The following is a 22,628-nucleotide window of genomic DNA, read 5'->3' on the forward strand; positions in this document are numbered from 1 at the left end:
GCTGTCGCATGTTGAGTTAGGTATGGCCTAATCTTCCTTATGTTGAATATTCTTTTAATAAGAACACCAGTGAGTTTTTAGGGGTCCCAGCACCTCTTTTAGTTTCTCAGTTTTGTTCCCAATGGCCAGTCTACCTGATTACTATCTTAATCCTTTGCCAACACAACGTCAGTGGAGGAGGACACATTTAACTGAAAATTAAATTATTCAACAAGCAATCGTTATTCTGAGTAATGTGGAGAGGGATGGCCAGCATAGCCACCTAGAGGAAAATAGAATATAGTGTAACGTCTTTAATGCCTGGTTAGAAATGACTCTATAGATTAATTCTCAACCATGAGTCTGCTATGAGACTACTACAATAGATAATGTTGTTATAGTAGGACATTATTTAAGTCTTAATGATTCCTAGCACATTTAATGGATGTCAAACATATCTAAGAGGCATATATAGTCAAAAGGTCACCAATAAAAGCACATCAAACAATTCTTGTCAGGATTTGATGGCAGGTACAGAGGTCAGGTGCTGGTTAATTTTGGATCACAAACACCACTCTAATGCCATCGCTCCAGAGAACACAGGTCCAGTGTGGCTTTCACTCCTCTGAATGACTCTTGGCATTGGGCATGGTGATCTTGTCATGTGATGTGCTACTGATGCAGAGCATCCCATTTTCTGAAGATACTATAAACCCTGTGTCCATAGTGTGCAGCTTAAAGTAGCTGAATGTAAAAGAATGATAAGGATATCTACAAACTTTTGGACATATTGTGTGCAGTGCACTCTGTCTGTGTCTCGTCAGAACGATGCGGGGCCTGCCATAAAATATGTCCAAATATTAATAAAGCTGTGGCACTGTGGTCATTAAAGTAGGGTTTCTCCTATCGCTCTAATGCTTCAGTAATTACTTCATCCCACTCTCCATAGCTCCAGGACATACACGTGTCTGCAGTGCTCTCTTCTTATTTCTCTTTCTATCTCTCTCTCCTCACACATTCTCATTTTCTTTTCTCCCCCCCCCCACACACACACATTACACAACACTACAAATTTAAACAGCAGACCATCAAAACGTTGCAAACTTTATGTAAGTATTAAAAATGCAACTCATACCTGACAAAATGAACTGCTTTGTGGTCCTTAAACAAACCAGTTGAAGTTCCTTTTCTGGAGAAAATGACTGCTCCTTTAAATTTCACTGAGACTAATGTTTGGAGTCCTTCATTTTTAATCTGATTGCTTTCTGTCAGTTTTAAGTCCCATCTTCATTAAAGAGCTGCAGGCTGATCTCAGCTGGGAGTCATATCCGACTCCAAGTCAATTCTTTCTGAATTAACTCAGTTTCTGGAAGATCATATTGCAGTATTACACACAGAGATACTGGTGGCATTGTGTTTTATCGTTTATGGCTGGTTACGTCTGCCATCATAAAATTCGAAGAAATTAATTTATCCCCAGAATTAAGTGAGACATCAGCAGTCTTAATAAAAACAACACACTTCTGAGGATGTTTCTCACCCGTTTCTAACTCTCCAGTCTGTCTGCGTCCCGAAGCTGGTGTTCACGAAGCCCCGGTGTCTGTAAATGACTAAAAACAAGAAAGGCTCTCAGACAGATGCTACTTTCTCACTGTAGAGTCTCAAAATACGTGACAAAGGCATAAATGTTCATCCACCATTCAAACACACGTCCCGAATATGTTTCACTATTCACACATAAATATATCCCAATCTGTACAATGTTGGTACAAATACAATTAAATTAATAAATACATGTGTTTGGTTTAAAGTTACATTACATATAAACCTAGCACAAACAGTAAGGAAATTTGTGTTGTAACAATGCTTCTTGGCAATAAAATTTATACCATTGGAAAGTCTGTTATTTCCCTTTTAAATGGTGCCACATTTGTAAGGAACATGTATTTGTGGGATGAGCAGTAGAGCTGAGTATGTGGGTTGCACCCATGAAAAATGTGCCAAATCCTCTCTGCCAATGCCAAACAGCTTATTTTGCTGTTGCTATTGACACTTGGCATTGGCAGCACCTGTGAGCATGGGCCCTGCTACAGTGGTCAGTAGGTGTCTGCTCCAAGAATCAGCATGCCATGTCTGGATAGGGCCCTTGCGATAGGGCCACTTTAAGCCAGTGTTCCGCAAAACCAAGCTGCGGCGTTATTTGGACTGAGCCCTAGTACCATCTCCAAATTGAAGGCCAAGATCCATATACTGGGGGATGTCAGAAATAGCCCGCTAAGTGGGTGTCCCAAGAAGATAGTTTCTCCACCCTGTCAGCAATTAGGTACCATACAGGTTTGCAGGACGATATGGCCGATGGCTTTCTGCCCAGACAATCTCCGGTCTCGTCGGGCTGCCAGGAGGCCTGCTTTGACCGCCCCTCACCGTCAGGCCCATTTGCACTGGTGTCGGCAACACGTGCACTGAAACCTGAACATGTGGAGGAACGTTGTGTTCAGCAATGAGTCCAGATTCTGCCTACAGCAGTTGGATACAGCAGTGGAGAAGATGCGGAGAACACTTTGCTGATTGCTGCGCCGATAGAGTAACATTTTTTGGTGGAGGCAGTGTGACACTGTGATGGTGTGGGGCGGCATCTCCCTCACTGGAAAAACGAGGCTTGTCATCACTGGAGGCAATCAGACTGGGACCGAACACAACGCTCGCCCCCACAGAGCGGGGTTTATCAAAGACTACCTCCAGAATTTGGGAGTGAAGAGGATAGAATGGTTCTGACCTCAACCCCATTGAACACTTGTGGGATCAGCTTGGGCGCGCTGTTCGTGCCAGAGAGACTAGTAACAAATTCTGTTTGAAGAATGGGATGCCATCCCACAGCAGTGTGTGACCAGGCTGGTGGAGGAGCATGAGGAGGAGGTGCCAGGCTGTTGTGGCAGTGTATGGTTCTTCCACACGCTACCGAGGCTCCTGTTTGTTAAATGAATGCATTGTTTCTTCAAACTTCAATCATCCAGTCCACCACACACCAAACGAGTCAATGGCAGAATAAGTTGTTGGGCATTGGCAGAGAGGATTTGGCAAATTTTCCATGGACACAACCCACATACTCAGCTCTGCTGCTCCTCCCACAAATGCACGTTCCTTACAAATGTGGCACCAATTAAAAGGGAAATTAACCGGCTTTCCAACGGAATAAATGTTATTTCCAAGAAGCATTGTTACAACAAAGAAATAATCTACGAATCACAAATTTCCTTACTTTTTGTGCTAAGTTTATTTGTAAAGTAAAAAGTCTCTAGTTTAAAATGTATTTGTGTTCTCCAATCACCAAACAGTACCCGCCCCCTTGCTCTGCAGATCCACAAATTAGTTTTGCGCCACACAGATATTTGGTGCAAAATTAAAGGTGTGCGGACGTTGTTGTGTGTGAGCGAAAACAGCATTTGTGACTCGTACCCACAGATTCGCGCTAATCATTGACTTGTGTTTATGCAAAAAATACAGGTGTGTAACTCGCACTGCACAGATTCATATATTGGTTTGCGAATGTGCAACTTTTGTGCATGTTTTATACGAGTGTGCGAATGTGTTTTGCACCATATTTCCCGCTGCAACTGGAGCAAAACTGTGAGCACATTGTATTTTTTTGTGTGTAGAACTGGATTTGTGAAGACTTTGTAAAGGTGTAAGTGTTCAGATGTATTTCTGGGAGAGTGAATTATCTACAGGTTTGCAAGATTTTCTTTGTGACTTCAAATTTACTGATACACATGTGACTGTTTTCTACAACGACAAATTTCACTGTCACAGGGGCTCAGGGGTTTTGTACCAAATATACCTCCATACATCTGCTCCTCACTGCGGCTGAGGAAGAGCAGTTTCTGAAAGCAGTTGCTTCTTCATTTAAGGTGGCCCCACACCTCCTAAAACAACAGTGCCACCTAGCGGTGACTTGTTACCCACAAGAGGAAATGGACAAAAATATGTCACGGAAAGCAGGCCTGACTTCCACAAATGCAGATTCAGCACTTTATAAAATTATTTTTAACTCGAGACTTTACAAATATAAATTTATTAATATTCATTTTTCACATAACATTATATGAAAACCAAAAACATATACTCATGGATTTAACAGTATTTGTACAAATTGAAGAGCGTGAGATATTATTTCTTCTGGTTTTTTTTGTGGATCTACATTTATGCATTTGTCAAGTATTTTGAGACTACGGTCCCTCTTCGTAATGAATACACCTCCAAATGTTGAAAGGTATAAACCGAGATGGGGATAATGCTCTATTCCTGCACCATAGCTGGATAATATTGACTTATTTTTCCTGTAGGTGAAACTGACACTAAATTTGTGAGAATGCTAACTGCATGAAAATAAAAACACAGACTGGAAGTGTTACAAAACTTAATGTTACCAAAAAGTGAATAAAAACTTAAATTAAGCCATGTTCAAACATACATTTCCACCTTAAAAGTCAGGAAAAAAAAAGATTTTAATACAAACAAACCAAAGAAAACCGCAGTTCCCCACAGTTGTAGACGTTGCCTTTAAGGAGACCTATTATTTAGGGTGACCAGACGTCCTCTTTAACCGGGACATGTCCTCTCTTTTAGACTTAAAAAAATGTCGGTGCGGAATTTCACAAACGTCCAGGATTTTGTTTTTCTAGAGCTTACAAAGAATTTCGAGAAGTTTCGTTCACAAACTAGTCCCGCCCTCCCCCTACTCGGATTGGTTCGCTTGAGTGAGAAGGGGGCGTGGTGAAGTAGCCTAAAATCTTCTGATTGGACGGTCTGACTGTAGAGCTACCGTGATTGGTCGATAACCTTCTCTGTAACATTTAATTGGTCAGTCTGCACGTCAGTAGTCAGTTGCTTATTTTAACAAGCTTTAGTTTTTAATCTGCATTGCTGAGGAAATATAGCATAAATGTAGTGTGAAATCTGCCATATTTTGGGTTTGTGGTTGTTTTTCCCTCCTGAAGTGAAGCGTGACAAGCCCCCAAAGGTCAGTCTGCAGTTAAAGGGCAGGTCATTTATCCACGTCACAACAAGAAGCATTTTCCTCTCAGATGTCTGTTTAATTTAGCGGAAGAAAAAAAATCAGCTTTGCACTGTCTCTGCAGCTCAAACTGTGGCTTTAACCTTTTACACTATCTACCATCAGTTTATATAATTAATAAGAAGCCTGTGACCGGCATTTTCTGCCTTTAAATGACCCAGATCCTGTATTGTCCATGTACAGTTACAGCTTATATCATTCTAAATGTCAATTACCGGCCTCTCCTCCTCTTGGAAGGGTGTATGATTAGCTCTATATTGCAGTTCTTACCTTGCCAAACGAAATTGTCTATCTCGTGTTGAATCTTGACTAGTGCATCTTTAATTGTATTTGTTTATTGTTTAATGAAAGTGTAATGATCAAAATTTCATCAGGCCTTACTTTCTCAAATGTGTTACCAGGGATATGACTTCGGTAAGCTTGGGTAAGCTAAGTTATGCTAATTCATTTTGATTTTAGGGGCAAATAGAGATTAGGCTTGTGTGCAAATTAAAATAAAGTTAAGCCTCCTAACTATCTAAAATTAGATCAAAAGCACAAAATCAAAATCATTTGCATATCCTCAGTGACTCCTCTGAGCCCTGTGTCTAACCGCTGGAATTACAGTACCATTCAAAAACACAAGATTTTATACTGGTGCCAATAAGTATGAACGTGTATGTGTTTGTCATGTCCTGACCATGATAAAAAGTTTTGATTAATAGACTGATAAAGCAACAGTGATGTAATAAACATAACAAATAGAACATAAACCTGTTCATCTCTCTGAGGTCAAAATGTCACATTCTAAATTAGTATTTTTTTTATGTATAAAATGTTTTATGCTTTTGATTTCAGAACAGGGAAGATTTAATTATGGCTTGCTTTTAATGAATGGACCAACTTGAATATTTTAATAACTGTGACATCTGAAACTCATTGACTATATTTTCTTAAAAGAGATAGATGCAGATTAGGGGTGTCTCAATGATCTCTGAATTCAAAATAAGATAAATGGGCAGATAAACTGTGGCCAAAGCTATTTTTAAATTGCTACTGTTGATATTTGATGGACTAATGTACATTTTGGACAAATTACTCAATGTCCAGGGTTCCGGGTAGGCTCCGGACCCACGGAAACCCTGAACTGTTTAAGTGTTACAGACAATGAATAAGTTAATAAATGTGAACTGACCACTGCAGTAATGGTCCTAAATGACTTATGAATGTCTCATGGAATTATATAAATATATATAATTAATTAAGGAAGCACAGTATGGAAAAAGGAAAATACACCACACTCCACTGCAGGGATATGTTCCGTATCAACAGGAAATAAAACAATTTTTATTGAACATTTTTCGTGTATATGAAGTTATATAACAACAGTCAGAAACTTTCACAGAGTGAATCACTACACAAAGTCGAACAAAGTCGAACGCAATTCGGAAAAAACACCTCGTCAGAAAAATGAAGGTATTACACAGCAATATTTACCGCCAGGCGGGAAAAAAACACTCCAACAGTTTCTACGAGAGTACAGAGAAAAGGGCTTTAATTATCTTCTTTTTTTGTTATCATTATTAATAATAATCCACACACAAAAATACTCAAGCAGGCAGTTGATTATACACAAAGGCAACTGGGATCTTTCTACAGCATCAGATTCTAACTCTATACACAGCTTCTCCTCCAGAGCTTAGTGTGGCTTTCACTTTCATGTTCACTTTCAGTGCTTTTTATTCTTCACTGGGTTTTCTTTGTTGCTACCGTTTGTAATTTTGTTTTTGTTGTTTTGGACCAGGTGTAGTTTTAAAGGAATACTTTAGATTTTAAAAACTCAATCTCTGTCTGTTTTGCCTTTTGAGTATAATTCTTTCCACAAACAATAATTTCAAAAAGTTACTGTGCTTAGAATGAACCTGAAAACTGGTTGATATCGATTGATTTTGCTGAGGTCAGTAAATGATTAGGGAGTATATTATAAACAAAGTCAAAGCTGTCTGACTAAGAGTGTTCAGATTTATCACAGAAGTCTATGGACACTTGCTGATCCTTGCAATGAAAATAGGTGACAGACAAAATTCCAAACTATAACCATTGAGAATGTTTGACATTAAAATGGCTCAGTCTGATTTGAAAATAAAATATCAAATGAACTAAAATCATAACCTAAAACTATGCCTTATATAAAATATATAAAACCAGGGAAAGTATTTTTAAAGCTTTGTAAGCATCTGATGCTTTTCTGATCATTTGTTAATACACATAAAAATATCAGAAATTACTGTCTGTGCAAATCAACTCAACATTAAAGACATTTAGAACAGAGATTATGTTTAAAAACACTTAAGTTCCTTCAGTAAAGCAGCTTTGATCCTTTGGTCGTTTTCAGTAAAAGTCGGCGTTGCTCTGCAAGGGCTAGAAATGGCTTTTTTTCTCAGGTTTATTTTTACAAAACCTCTTAAGTGCGCAAAGCAAAGCTGTCTCTTACTGTACACACTTAAAATAACATTATTTACTTCTTGTGTAGAAATCACAGTCACACCCCAGCACTGTATTTGAGAAGTCTATGAAAAAAACATGGTGCTTTTATTATTATAATTTGTATTTTTTTATATATATAATGTTGTTTTTAATAAACAACCTTTATCCTAAAGGAGTAGTAGTCGTATAAAGAGTTACTGTTTCTACAGCTGTGGTTAAACTTATACATACTTTTATATGTAACATGTTCTAGTAATGGGTTCTCTTTTCTAGGTTCTTCCTGATCAAAAGAAGGGGTGTTTTATTTAAAAATAAATAACTGTAAATTGATATGGCATGAAACTGATCATTTTATTGCGAAAACGAAAGTGCCAACTATAAACTTGGTCCCACAATAAAAGATTTAATTTAAGAAAATAATAAATAAAACTAAAATATATGTAAAAACAACACACTGTACATTCGTCATATCAAGAGGGCACAAAACAAACAAACCCCAAAAAAAACATAACTAGCATATTAGAGAAAAATAACAATGACAAGATGGGCTAGTCATGGCAAAGATTTTGTCATTTGCTATGGCAAACATGTTGGTTTCCATGGCGACCACAGCCCAGACCTCATCAATGATGGGTAGAGCACACAAAAACGATTATATAAAAATATATACACCTATGCATTGTTTAATTATTTTCGGAAAGGGAAGGAGGTGGGTTAAGTATTTTATATATATATATATATATATATATATAATTGCATTTCCTGCATCGGTCAAATATAAAAAACAGGAATGGGAGGAAGCCAGAATTTTCTAACTATATGGGTTTTATATATATATATATATATATATATATTTGAAAATTCTATGCCCAACTCTATCCAGTTTTTTTTCTTACTATGGGGACGAAACATAGAAAGTATTGCACAGTGCTCAACAAAACGCTGTGTTGGAAATAACCATAAAATCTAAATTTTTTGAGAATTTTTGTAAATAACAAAAAGGTCATAATGCTATACACGCACACTTTTCTCTCTTTTTCGTTTTTCAGAATGGAGCAAGGGTGGGGTGGGGGGGATGTAGGGATGGAGGGAAGAAATGGCTGCACGACAATCACTACAACAAACTGGTCGCTATAACTACCGATAAAAATTCTACTTTACATATTTTCCTAAGCACACACGGCAGTCACAGTGATACACAAAGCAAGACTCCTCAGAGAGACGTCTATGGAATGACAAATAGCATTTTTTTAAGTAGTATTTTTTATTTTTTAAATCTTAAAACCTTTAAATAGAACAGTGCTATCACCTACACCTACAATAAACACTGAAATATTACATTTAGAAACTCCTCCCGAAGCTAGCGGCTAGTATACAAGAGGTTCCTCTATAATAATTGTCTGTTAATGTACTGATTTTTAAATTGGAGTAAGAGTTTCATTTGACCTTTATTTGTCCTCTTGTCAAACCCGTACTAAAAGACAATATTATTATTAAAGATTGATGTTTTCCTTCTGTGCAGACCATTAACTTTTACGGTTTCTGTTAAATGTTTCAAAGGCTAGAGCTAAAGGGTAGCTCTCGGCTAATAGAGCTAATGGCTAGCTCTTAGCTAACAATGCTAAAATCAGCTCCCTTCTTTGACTCGGTTCTCCTGGAAGAAAAAGAAGTCTATCTTCACATTACAGACAATAATTTATTCTAATCTAGAGGTAACATGTGCACCTAGATCAGATAATGACCAGCAATGAGAACATTCATAGCAGAGTGTATGTGTTTTAATGGTAATACATGGGAAAATGAAACATTCAAATGCAAATAATAAAAAATAAATAAAAATAAAAAAGCAAAAACATATGCTTGTGCTATGTTAGTGACCCCACAAATCCATGGTTTGTTTAATGTATTATTATTTTTAAAAATACTTAAAGGATGGGATGTGACTAAAATGAATCAGTTAACCGTGTTCTAATATCAGGGCAAGATATATTGGCAGGCAAGGTTAGTTAGCATTTAAATAAATTTACGTTAATTTAGTTATATTAGTTAAATTTAGGGTTCATTAATGTTAGCTAAGATTCTGAAAATAGCTTCATATTGCTAACTGGTGAGCAGCTTTGATACCTGCTAAACTATGCTAAGGTTGCTTAATTTTAGCTTGTTAGTTTGTTAGTTTTTAAAATACTGCAATTTACTGAAATCTTTGCAGTCTGCATGCATTGGTAAAAATGGAAAAATCACATATGCTATGAAATGTTAGTTTTGGACAATCACTTCTCTAGAGATGGCAGCTTTGTTACGAAGGTAAAGAAAGCAAATATTAGTAAATGTTTTCAGTGTAAGTTAGAATTTGTTAGTTTCATTTGTTAACATGTAAGAATGCATGATCATAACTGTCTAGCTAGCCTTTTTTCTGTAATGTTCAATTCACATGTAACGAGAAATCAAGTAGCTTTTAGTCTTGGAATGAACCAGATGATGCTTAGAGTCTGTCTCCATGTTTAGATTATGTACAGAAACACAGACAAATTCAGACAAGCATGTGTCATAAAGAATTCAAATAGCTAAAAGTCAAATCTTTTGAGGCTTTCATTAGGTAGCAACTACACTTGACATGTACATGTTGTGCGTGCTGAACTTACATTTTTTAAAATAAATGTTTACTTAGCTTACCTTACTAATACAGCAGCCCACTAGTTAGATAAACGTCAAGTTAATTGCTTTATCATCTAATGTGGATTGAACATTATAGCAAAAAGGTTAAATATATTGATGGGATAATACTGTTTGGTGTCAAAATGACTGTTGTTAATATTTATTTACAATACAAGATAAATGGATAAAGGATGTCTAGCAAATTTAAGCTGAAAATAATTATATTTTTTACACTCTGTCTAAAGACATAATGCTGCTGGAAAAACGTGGAGGTTTGAGAGAAATAATGATATCATATCAGTGAAAATTGATATATTGCATGTAATGTGAAAGCAGACTTCATCGTTGTTGCTGTAATCCAGAAATATATATCTATACTTGTTTTGTTTTTGTTTTTTTAAAAGTACAGTGCAAAAACAGTAGCCACAGCAGAAAGAAGACTGGCAGTAGAAGCATGGCTAACACTATTGTCACTGCAACAAGGCAACAGAAAGCAAAGTCTGCTAGTTTTAGGGCACCATTACAGCTTTGGGCTCGATTTTTGGATGAAAACGAAGCTCCAAACGCCGTCTAAGTGAAGTGTGCATGAGGAGAGATTCGTTTGTACATTTCTTCACCTCCCTGAAAACGAATGGCAGTGTTTAAAAGCTTGTATCTTGTTCCTCAGGTTTGGTATCACATACCAACCTGGACCCTGCGTCAAAGTCACAAAATTTAAAGGTGCAATAAGTCATATTCTCCAATCTTTTCTTCTTATTATTCTGATGATGATTACGATACTTGATGTTACAGCATTATATTTACAATAACTATTGTAACTATAACTATTTCAAACATGGACACGCCCATATAGAGTACCCAGTCCATGTAACATAAATGCTCCTTTCATGTACTACAAAACAGTTTGATTCCTCATTTGTAAGTTGTACTTTATATATTTACTATTGTTATACATGTGACTTATTGCTCCTTTAAATTGATGTCCATAACTTTTTTGTCTTTTTTTTTAACTTGAAGGCAAAAAGGTTTTTTTCTGAACCCCAGTGTGAGGTCTGAAAAAAAATTCAAAAACCTTTAGCAAAAAGGTTATAAAAAAATCATGCAATTTCTTTTCCCCCCATAAAATAATAATAATAATAATAATAATAATAAGAGAAAGAAAAGAAACCCATTTGTTTTAAAGCTAAGTGTCCACTCTGGAAACTTAAGTTTGGAAATTAAATTAAAAAACTCCAAGGCTACAAGGCTATTGTAAAAGTTAGCAGTCTACAAAGCTCTTACTCAAGCTTCAAGGATACAATGGCTACAGCATGGGACTCTTGTTTTATCTTATCTGGGGCTAAATGAGAGCAAAATTGTTTAAAAAGGATTAGAAAGTACAACTTCAATAAATTACTTAAGCAAACAAGGGCAAAGAGAGGAACTTGAAAAAATAAATATCTGTGGTCACTTGCATAAAAAGGTAATACATCTTTAATTAAAGGACGATAAGGGCATTTTCTGAGCATTTTTTTTTATAATCCCTGTTAATTTCTAATTTTACATAATGAAATAACACTTGTGTAATATGTAATTAATGCTAATTGTCTAAAATATTGATTGAAATTATTTAAATAAATGATATGAGAATATTGAAAATAAATTTTAAAAAATCATCAATTTGTGAGCAGTATAAAATTTCTTCAGGCAACTGTTTAAATAATTCCAAATATAACTTTGTATTTACTTTTGCAGCTTTTGTAAAATTTGTTAAAAAAATTAAATAATAAAAAATTATAATCATTCATTATATGTGACTCTTATATTTGAACACTTTTGTTGTTTATTGTAGTAAAAAAAACAAAATATTAATAAAAAAAATGTATAGATTTAAAATGAATCCTTCAAAATATAAACGACACGCTAATCAAATAAAAACCAGTTTGACCCTTTTTTGCCCAAGGATGAAAAAATCCACTTAAAAGTCCAAGATGTTTTGTTTTTAATGCAAGAGCCACAGTACTACTAAGAGTTAAGAAGTTAATGCTTGAAAAGGGAAAAAAAAAGAACAGAAATAAAGAAAGGCTGACTGGTTTGCATCAAGTAAAAATTCTTCTGAATCTCATGGTCCAAGCAAAGGTCCTCAGCTTTGATAAATTTGTACAAAAAGCCATTAAAAAAACATGTGCTTGTTTAATTTCCTGCTGCATATTTATCCCATGGAACCATAGCAGTTAATGGCCTATTATCACCCTTATGAAAGGGAAATATACTGAAAATACCCCATTTTTTATATTGTGGAAGGTACACAATACATTTTGCAGCATAATGCAATATATTCCACCATAAATAAAATTATATTGTGTAATATGCACAACATATATGAGCATGTAATGCACCATACAAAAGTTTATAAATATTGGAATTTATGAGTTTATATTTATATTTAAGAATTTATGCCAATTTAGGATTTCATATTTGTGTATAAAATACATGGGCGCATTTTGCAACATATTACACCAGATTTGTAATCTTGTGGAATGTGCACAACATGCTGGAATACATACGTAAGCCATATCACAACTTTTGTGATGTATTCCGCTATATATAATTTATACTGTAGAACATACACATTATATTGCTATATATTTCACCATAAAATGGGGTTATAAAGCAAAATACACAGTACACTATATGACTATATAGGGCGATATATATATACAAAAAACCCCAACAACTTTTAATGTGTTAATCTCCTTTGGAATGGCATTTCAAATAATATTTGTAAAGCATACTGTAATATATTTAAACATAAACAAAGATATACACAATATATTGCAATATATTCCACAATACATAGTTTATATATTGTAGGATGCTGCAATATTTTTCAAGATTAATGGGATTATATTGTGAAAAACATTGTATTGCACTATACTCCACTATAAACAGAATTTATATTGTGGAATATTATATAATACATATGTATCTCAGCATATTTCTATATATTTCAGTTTCATAGGGTTTCTTAGTGGAATTTCTGCTTATATTGTCTCCAATGTTACTTCAAGTAAATATGAAGCCTAAATCCTAAAATTGTCCTTATGAAACGTGAGTACCCCTCAACTTGCATCTTGCAGGTTGGATTTCGTTATATTTATTGTACTGGAATGCATTAAGGTAGAGTTCTTAAATCCTGTTGTGTGTATAGAGATAGATAAAGTTTTATATATTTATATATTTATATATGTATATATATATATATACATATACTATATAATATTGGCTCTCCTATATCTGCATTTACATGATTTAAAATAGAACATCTTATTAAAAACATCAACATATATTAATATACACAGTTTTAGGAAACGGGTGACAATACACAAACACAGAAACTAGAAATAATTTCTGAAATAATCTGTGATTATATACACCTCTGTGGTACACATGTTCCATTCATGCTCTATCTACACCAGCTCATATTGCTTGAAAGAAGGGGGATTTTTGGTAAGGGGTTAAAGGTCATAGATGGACAATGGAAGTGTTAAGGGGGAGGTGGTACACATATAGAAACACAACTCTCAGCACGGTAAACCACTGCTTTGGCAACAAAAACGTTGTATCGGTAATTTTTGGAGAAGGAAAGCTATTTTTTTTGTTGTGGGTATTTTCAAAAGTGTTACACATATACAAAGGTAATGAGCAAATGCTTCTTCATGTATTTATATTAGGTCACTTTCAAGAAGCAAGAACTGTTTTTGGCCAATTCTCTTGATTCAGTAAGTTTGAAATTTTTGCATGTTTTCAAAGACAATATGTATTTCTAAATTTTGTAAAACATATTTTGGCAAAGATTTCAAGCTTTTTAAATACTTCCTACAGAAGCAAAGAAAAAAAAGTTTGAATCATCAGTTTGAAGCTTTACCTTCAATTAAAATGTATTAGAATTTTAGATTATTTTTCTTTAAACGTAAGGGACAGATGTGGAGGTTAGGTACAAGCTCCAATTTTTGGCCAAGGAAAAAACGGGAATTTTTAAAATATGAAAATGTAAAATTCAGAGACATGGCATTTATAAAAGGTACAATTCTGGGGGGAAAAGGGAGACACAAGGTTTTTGTTTCAGACAGCGATTGGTGTGTGTGTGTGTGTGTGAGATTGTATATTAGGGGAGTATGTTTAAAATAGCGATAACTATTATAAAAAAAAAGGCATAATTTTGGAAATGGGGTTAAGATTTGGAGGCCATGAAGGTCCTAGATAATCACTGAGGTATGTACACACTGGGTTGTAGGTCAGGAGCATTATGTGGGCAGGAATTTAAGGGACTTTTTAAAATTTTATTTCTTGACGGCAAGCTGGGCGTCGACCTCTTCCTCTGGCTTGAGGACATGCCACTGGGCAATGGGTCTCCTGGGATTGGCTAACATATCTGACCAATGGCGGAGCTCCGTCCCCGAGCTGTTGAGCCCCACAAATACCTTCCCGATTGCATCATTCTTCCCGATCTTATCATAGTCCAGAACCGTTATAACAATCTGAACTTTCTGTAAAGGAGAAAAAAACATAGTAATAGGTGGATAAAGTTGAGGTCAAGTCAGGTCTCAATTGTTGGCATCAATCAAAATAAATGTGAATAAAAAATAAATAAATTTAGTGAATTTTTTCACAAATAAATCTTTCTTTATTTGGAGAATAATTGTTTAATTAACAGTTTCTTAGCTTAAATAAGACTTAAAGGCATTTTCAGATTTTACATTCTGTGGCATAAGGGTTCCTTTTTAAAGCTCCTAAGTGCATACATAAGGATAAAGGGTAGTATTGTATATTTACCTGGATTTGTTCAAAGGGCACTTCGAAGCTGAAGGACTCATTGTAGTAGGGGTTCAGAGTGTTCTTTTTGATGGTTGTCTTTTTCTTCTTCAGACGCTTTCCGTTCTGCATCAGGTGGATCTTCACATATGGATCTAATAAAGAAAAAAAAACATTCAAAAATGTTTCTGTGTAAACGTGGGATGATTTTTTTAATATAGTTATTTCAGCTTTAAATGTTTGCTAATACCACTATTCAAACATTTAAGATCAATGGATACTTGTACTGAAACCCTGTGTTTTTTGGCAAAAACCAACACTAAACCCCACAATGCTGACAGTCGGACTATTTTTTTGTTTTTACTTAGGCTTTAAGTAGAGATTTTAGACCTGTTTGTCTGGTGCCACACTGAAACTCTGAATACTGGCTGATATAGAGATTAAAACCATGAAAGTTTCATGACACATAAAGAAGTACTGATACTGGATAGTAGCAATGTTGAAACCTTGAGTTGGTGCTGTGTAGAGATGGCATTATTGCCAGGTGTCAGAAATATAACAGTTATTGTAATATATTTGATATCTAATGAATATAATCAGTTTTACAAATGCTAATTCATAGCCACTGCCATTTACTTTAGCACATGAAACCTTCTTGTAAAATTATGGTTCAGAGCATGAGTTTTTACTTTCTTTTCTTTAAAACACAGCTGCAGGCCCTGGATGTTCTTGGCTTTTAGATGAAAATAAAAATCCTTTGTAAAACAAAAGAAAAAAAGGTCTGTGACTCACGGCTAAGACATAATGTAACAGCAAGAAAATGACCTTGAGTCGACAAGAAGAGCCGAACTGGTGTCTTTATAAACGTTTCTGTCCTTTAAAGACCTCACTTGCCAACACATGAGCATATACCCCTCACTGCTACCAAACTGGACACTTCATGTGCATTTAAGTGTTGCATGTACAATAAATTGTACTTGAACATAAAGGAACACTGTGTAATATTCATTTCATTCATTCATTATCTGTAAGCGCTTATCCAGTTCAGGGTCGCGGTGGGTCCAGAGCCTACCTGGAATCATTGGGCACAAGGTGGGAATACACCCTGGAGGGGGCGCCAGTCCTTCACAGGGCAACACAGACACACACACATTCACACGTACGGACATAGTACTTTTGTGTCGCCAATCCACCTACCAACCTATATTTAAAATGATTTACCTACAAAATCTTTGATACTAGGTTTCAATATAACATCTGTTTGAAAGAATCACTGAAGAAGAAGAAGAAGTGACTGATTGCTTTTTTAAGTACAGCCAATCAGTCAATCGAATTGTATTAACACTATTCACATCACAAATCAGCTTTACAGAGATCTCATTTCAAGCCTCCTTTGAGCAAGCCAAGGGCGAGAGTGTCAAGGAGATACACCCTCAGTCCCCGAGGAAGAAACCTTGTGAGAAACCAAGTACAGTAAAAATCAATTTGTTTTTTCCAAAATATTTACATATACACACATTTATTATTGAGTAATTTTTCCTCAGTTTTATTTTATCTGTTTATAGCAAATTCCTTTGTTGTATAAAATCGCAGTGCTGTTTTGAGATGGTGATTGTTTACATTACTCTAAGGCTTTTCTATGTCAGAGTCCCTCAATATATAAGGGGTGTCCATAGATGTATGAACATATAGTGCACTTGCGGCTCCAGTGAGCAAGTTTAACCTCATTTACACACGTACAAACACTGATTAAAAACAGCTGAACAATCAACAGATCAATCTGTACCCATTTTGTTGGAACATCTGGACAATGCCAGTGTGTACAGATGTGCACAGATGTGAACATTAAAGAGATTTGCATTTTCACACAGAAAACCAACAAAAGACAACAAAACAACAACAACAAAAAAAAAACCTTTACAAAGAACAAAGATGGAAGGCTTCCGTTGAGGAGAAAGAGCTGAGAGGCAGAAATCTCATTAAGCTCAGACACAGGAGGTTAAAGCAGAAAGCTCCCAGAAATCCAACAAAATAAAGTCAAAATGGGAAAAGTTTGATGATAGTGTTCAGAAAAGCCTCTGGGGAGCTGACGTTGGAAGCATGTCTTTTTCCATCGTAATGTTAATGATACTGACCTTCGTGACCCCAGCTGAAACTTGTATAGACTTTAAAGGAGCAATAATAGCTTATTACCACTGAAAGTAGCAAAGATTATTTACTTTAAATTATAAATTTAAAGTGCTTGCAGTTTATGCTCCATAGGGTCAGCACTCCGTATGCTAGCAGACCTGCATTGGAGTAAAACTAAAAGAACTAAACACTAAAAGGCTGGCCTTAGATTTGAATATTTGATTCTCTCTCTCGTCCCCACCTCATAATGTCTCCAGTACCAGATAATTACTTTGGCTAATTTTTCTGTGGAAGCAAAATCAAATTAGCTTAAAATGCTAAACAGGTTCTAGATACTGAGTGGCCAATGCCTCTGCTTGCGAGAACGATGATCTAAAAATGCCTACAGGCACAGCCACAGGACCCCCTCTGTCGGGCAGCTGTGGAGGAATGATAGAGTGCCCCCTTGTGTCCATTTCACTATTCTACATGCAGACGTTTGTGGATGATATGAAACATGCCTGGACATGTTCCTGAGAGAACACAGTAAGCCTTTAAATCTTTCAAAGCTCAATTTATTTAATTGGCCACATGTTAATAACATGTACAATGTTTACAGTGTTCACTAAAGAATTTTGGCATGGTGGTTTAAAATTTAGAGCTCTGTACTGTAACTCTCACCCACCCTGATATAAATGCTAATATTAGCCTAAATTTACTCAGTTACCATCATCTAAATGTTAACGTATTTCTTAATTTAAATTAGTTAAGCAATTTTGTGTCAATTTATTATTATTATTATTATTATTAACTAAATTGTATATTAGGGCGGCACGGTGGTGCAGCAGGTAGTGTTGCAGTCACACAGCTCCAGGGACCTGGAGGTTGTGGGTTCGATTCCTGCTCCGGGTGACTGTCTGTGAGGAGTGTGGTGTGTTCTCCCTGTGTCCGCCTGGGTCCACAGTCCAAAAACATACGTTGCAGGTGGATTGGTGACTCAAAAGTGTCCGTAGGTGTGAATGTGTGTGTGAGTGTGTGTGTATGTGTTGCCCTGTGAAGGACTGGCGCCTCCTCCAGGGTGTATTCCTGCCTTGTGCCCAACGATTCCTGGTAGGCTCTGGACCCACCGCGACCCTGAACTGGATAACGGTTACAGATAATGAATGAATGAATGAATGAAAATAAATTGTATATAATCAGTTACAAAAAAAAATATGATATCGGCATTATATATCGCCCATCGGTCGCCCTGCTCTTTAAATATCAGCATCAGCAATTAAAAAACCCTAATCGGCCGACCACTAATATTTTTAACCGAAAACGTCACTAAAAACAAAACATTGATTCTGATTTCAAAGGTAAATCTGTTCCAGATTATTCCCTCTCAGACAAAGCTGATGTTTAACACGTTTTAAAATTGCTATGATTACTAATATTATTATATTTATTATATAAAAATAATAATGTTTCTGTGTCTTTTTCTGTCCTTGCAGTTATTCTCTGCTGTAGTGTGACCTAAAAACTAAGGGAGTGAACTCTATTCTGAAGACTTGTGTTTTTGAGACTGCCACAGATTTCATAAACAGCCCAGAATATCAGTCTGTCTGTTGCTAAGCAACAGCTTTAAAAAATTCCCAATTTTTTTGACTGCAAAATCCTGTACCTTTCTATGTTTATAGAATCCTGTACCGACTGAATTCAGTATCCTGTACCGACTAAGTCTGCAAGTGTTTAACCTCAACAGAGACTGTCTGTGTTTTTATTTTCATGTTGTATAGATTATCATTATAATAACAGTAATAAACAGATGTAATAAAATTGCAAGAACTGTTTTAATTGTTCTTGTATACTGTATATAAACAAGTAGTAAATAATTATACTGGCTATCAGTGCAATGTTAAATTTAAAACATAGACTAAATAAATCACACTGGCCACTCAGCTTGAATAATCTCGATAGAAAAGTATAGAACAAGACACAATGGCAAGAGGCCATCCGAGGCATATATAGCTCCCCGGCCCTGTTTTGGAGCAGTGGAAACGTGTAATTTCGAGTGAATGGAGCTTCATCCAATACACTTTGGACAAGGTGAAGTGGTGTTTGTTTTCCAGAACTAATGATCCAACATCCGTTCCTGATCTCATTTATGTTTATATGGCTGAAGGCAATCAAACCTACACAGGAATGTTCCAGCTTCTACTGAGTAGATCTAATTATTGCAGCAAAGATGGACAAACATTATTGCAAAGGTGCAATTGGTTATTTTGTCAAATAATACTTCTTTATAACATTAAAAATGTATTTCCTAAAAACTTGCAATGTATCAGAGACACTGTACTAAACCTATTTTAAAAATGGTTGTCCTTATGTAGGGGACCCGCAATTTAAGACACAAACTGATTCTTTTAAGGACTAAATTACTCGTGTCATGGAAGTGCACTCAACAAATGTGAACCAAAAAAAATCACTCCTGTAAATATTTTGTTACATTTTAAAAATCAAAATGACTTATTGCTTCTTTGGAGTGTGAAAAATACAAAAGTTTTTTTTTTTTTTTTTTTTTTTTGGTGAAAGTACTCAGGAATCTGTCGGAACCAGAATCCCCTCTTTCTGCAATAGTCGAAAACATTGTAATTACACGCATTTCTAATTGAAAGAGCCCATGTCTGGTGTTTGAGCTGAGATTAGTCAGAGTAAACAGGGTTTCAAAGAATAAAAGGAATAAATTACAGGCTGCCCTCCACTTCTTTCTTTCCTTCTCTCTCTCTCTTCTGAGTCATGATGAAGATAGTCACTAATTATTGGCATGATATATTCAGCTCCATTGTTCCAGCCTCTGACAGCTCTCGCTCTCTCTCTCTCTCTCTCTCTCTCTCTCTCTCTCTCTCTCGCACCCACTCTCTCTCTCTCTCTGCCTTAGGGACAATAACACACCCACAACTACAATTACACCACACGCCATTAGCCATGCCTCTCTCACAGGGGCTTTGAAAAATGCGCAAAAAATAGAGGAAAAAAAAGAAAGGTAGAAAGAAAGAAATGCTTTCCACTGAGAGACACCAGGAAACTTTAAAAATGGACTTATTACATTCATATTTTATGAATATATTTAATTCAACACAAACAGTAAATGTGCATTAAGAGAGAGAGAGAAAAACATGCCCTCCAAGGCGCTATCTAAAAATGTCTACATCTGAAAGACAGTGTCAAGAATTGAGTGCACATACAGTGCATATATAGTCTCCTCTACTATTATTTGTAGCCGTGGTAAAGACAAAGCTAAAAGTAAGTTAATTCTCAAAATAAATTGGCACAATAATACCCTGACTTTAACAATATTCATTCATTCATTATCTGTAAGTGCTTATCCAGTTCAGGGTCGCGGTGGGTCCAGAGTCTACCTGGAATCATTGGGAGCAAGGCAAGAATACACCCTGGAGGGGGCGCCAGTCCTTTACAGGGCAACACAGACACACAACATTCACTCACACACTCACACCTATGGACACTTTTGAGTCGCCAATCCACCTGCAACGTGTGTTTTTGACTCTGGGTGGAAACCGGAGCACCCGGAGGAAACCCACGTGGAGATCACACTAACTCCTCACAGACTGTCACCCGGAGCGGGAATCGAACACACAACCTCCAGGCCCCTGGAGCTGTGTGGCTGCGCCACCGTGCCGCCCACTTTAACAATATGTACAACCAAATTTGCCAATAAAATATCACTCAGCCTTTTCTTATAATATCTAATAAATTTGTAGATTACAGAGCAGGGACGCTGAGATTATTCCTCTTTACAGAATCTCTCCATATTGTCCAGGATAATTGATTCTCTATTGGGCACTCATCTCTATCACTCACGCCACCTGTTTGATATGTGGTTTAGATCAAGAGACCGAGATGGTTTACTCTCATGCTGAACGATCCATTGGTTAGTTTTGATCCTGTATTTAGTCTCATGACAATCTATATTCCATTTAATCGCTTTTACACATTATTTACACAGGGCACATCTATGTTGACCCTCATTTACATACAATTTATATGAGGCAGCGTTTTCAAATGTGAGCTTATAACAGAAGAGCATTCAGTAGCTCATGAGACAATGGTTGTCATGAGCTACTATTTACTAGACATTTTACACAGCTGTATCATGAAAGGAATATTGTTCTTTTTTCAGATGATGGTGATGTGATGGCATTGAGTGATTAATTTTATAAAACGATGGCTTTGTAATACTGATGATGTAATATTTGTGTATATCCATGTTCACATAAATAATAGTACTTCAACTATTATACAAGAATTGCTGAAAGTGAGCAAAGATCACAGTCTATACATATTTAGGTAAAAAAACATTTTGCCTTAACTTTTTTCCATTTTTCCAATATATTTTAACATTCAGCAAAAGTAATAGTGTTTTAATTGTGTAAATCACCAAAATGTGTATTGTTTTGGAGGTTATGTATGGTTGTTTCATTTTGAAAGTCAGTAACATTCAGAGCAAATACAGCATATCTAAAGGTAAAAAGACGGTATTCATAGAGGCTTTGAAAGAGACACAGAAAATGGAGCAAAATGGAACTTTTCTAGAAGTCTTTCATCTACTTTTGAAAACTGACGTTTTAAACTGGAGTTCAGTGATCCATGCTACAGAAAAGAAGCGTTCACTTTGACTGGACATGATTTACCTTGAACACTCAGCTGGAAACCACTTTAGCCACCGCTTTGATAGCACACGCTAGGCATGGCTCAGTGCTAGAGTTAGCAAAATGTCCAATCATAGCCACTCGAGCTCAGACAGCTCTCAGAGATACGTCCAAATCTCAGACAGCTTCTCTAAAGCTTCACTCCATTGATCTACACCTCTACAACTCTATCTCAGAGGATTAGCAGGCTCCTCTGTTAGTACATGTGCAGCTTAGCCTAGTGATGCTAATGGATTCCTGCAGGGGGGAGTTAGCCAAGCTAGAATTGTACCGGTGAATAAGACTCTTATATACTGGGGTAACTTATTAGGAATTTGTTATATATTACTGCCATAACAACCTTCCGAGAAGGCTGTAATCTAGATGCTGGAAGATTTCTGTAGGGTGATGGCAGCCAGATAATCTGAATCCCAAAAAACATCACACCAGCCTCTTAAAGGATTTGAACAGAAACCTCTTTTCAGAGGACACAGTTCCATATAGCCCCTACAATTTCTTCCTTGGTTGCTAGCGTTGCTTGCTAGGTGAATGACCAGATCTGAGATGGTGAAAAAGAGGACACGTCTCAAGGGGAGGGGGGGTGGACAACTACTGACGTGCAGACTGACCAATTAAATGTTTACAGAGAAGGTTATCGACCAATAACGGTAGCTCTACAGTCAGACCGTCCAATCAGAAGATTTTAGGTTACTTCACCACGCCCCCTTCTCACTCAAGCGAACCAATCGGAGTAGGGGAGGGCGGGACTAGTTTGTGAACAAAACGCTTCTCAAAATTCTATGTAAGCTCTAGAAAAACAAAATCTCAGACGTTTGGGAAATTCCACCCAGGCATTTTTT

The 22,628-nt window shown here is 36.2% G+C and overlaps 1 protein-coding gene across 1 annotated transcript in view; it reads right to left on the reverse strand.

The window, feature by feature from the left end:
• Positions 1-11,910: 11,910 nt before the first annotated feature.
• The window catches only part of syt1a (synaptotagmin Ia), a 266,542-nt gene continuing 255,824 nt past the window's right edge, over positions 11,911-22,628 (reverse strand). Inside the window, exons 13-14 of the mRNA XM_066668615.1 lie at positions 14,990-15,123; positions 11,911-14,703 (exon numbers count right to left, since the gene is read on the reverse strand). Of these exons, the coding sequence (XP_066524712.1) occupies positions 14,497-14,703; positions 14,990-15,123 (341 nt within the window). The 3' untranslated portion in view covers positions 11,911-14,496. The remainder of the gene's footprint in view (positions 14,704-14,989; positions 15,124-22,628) is intronic.

The sequence above is a fragment of the Hoplias malabaricus genome, chromosome 4, assembly GCF_029633855.1.
Source record: "Hoplias malabaricus isolate fHopMal1 chromosome 4, fHopMal1.hap1, whole genome shotgun sequence".
In the NCBI taxonomy this organism is placed as follows: domain Eukaryota; kingdom Metazoa; phylum Chordata; class Actinopteri; order Characiformes; family Erythrinidae; genus Hoplias; species Hoplias malabaricus.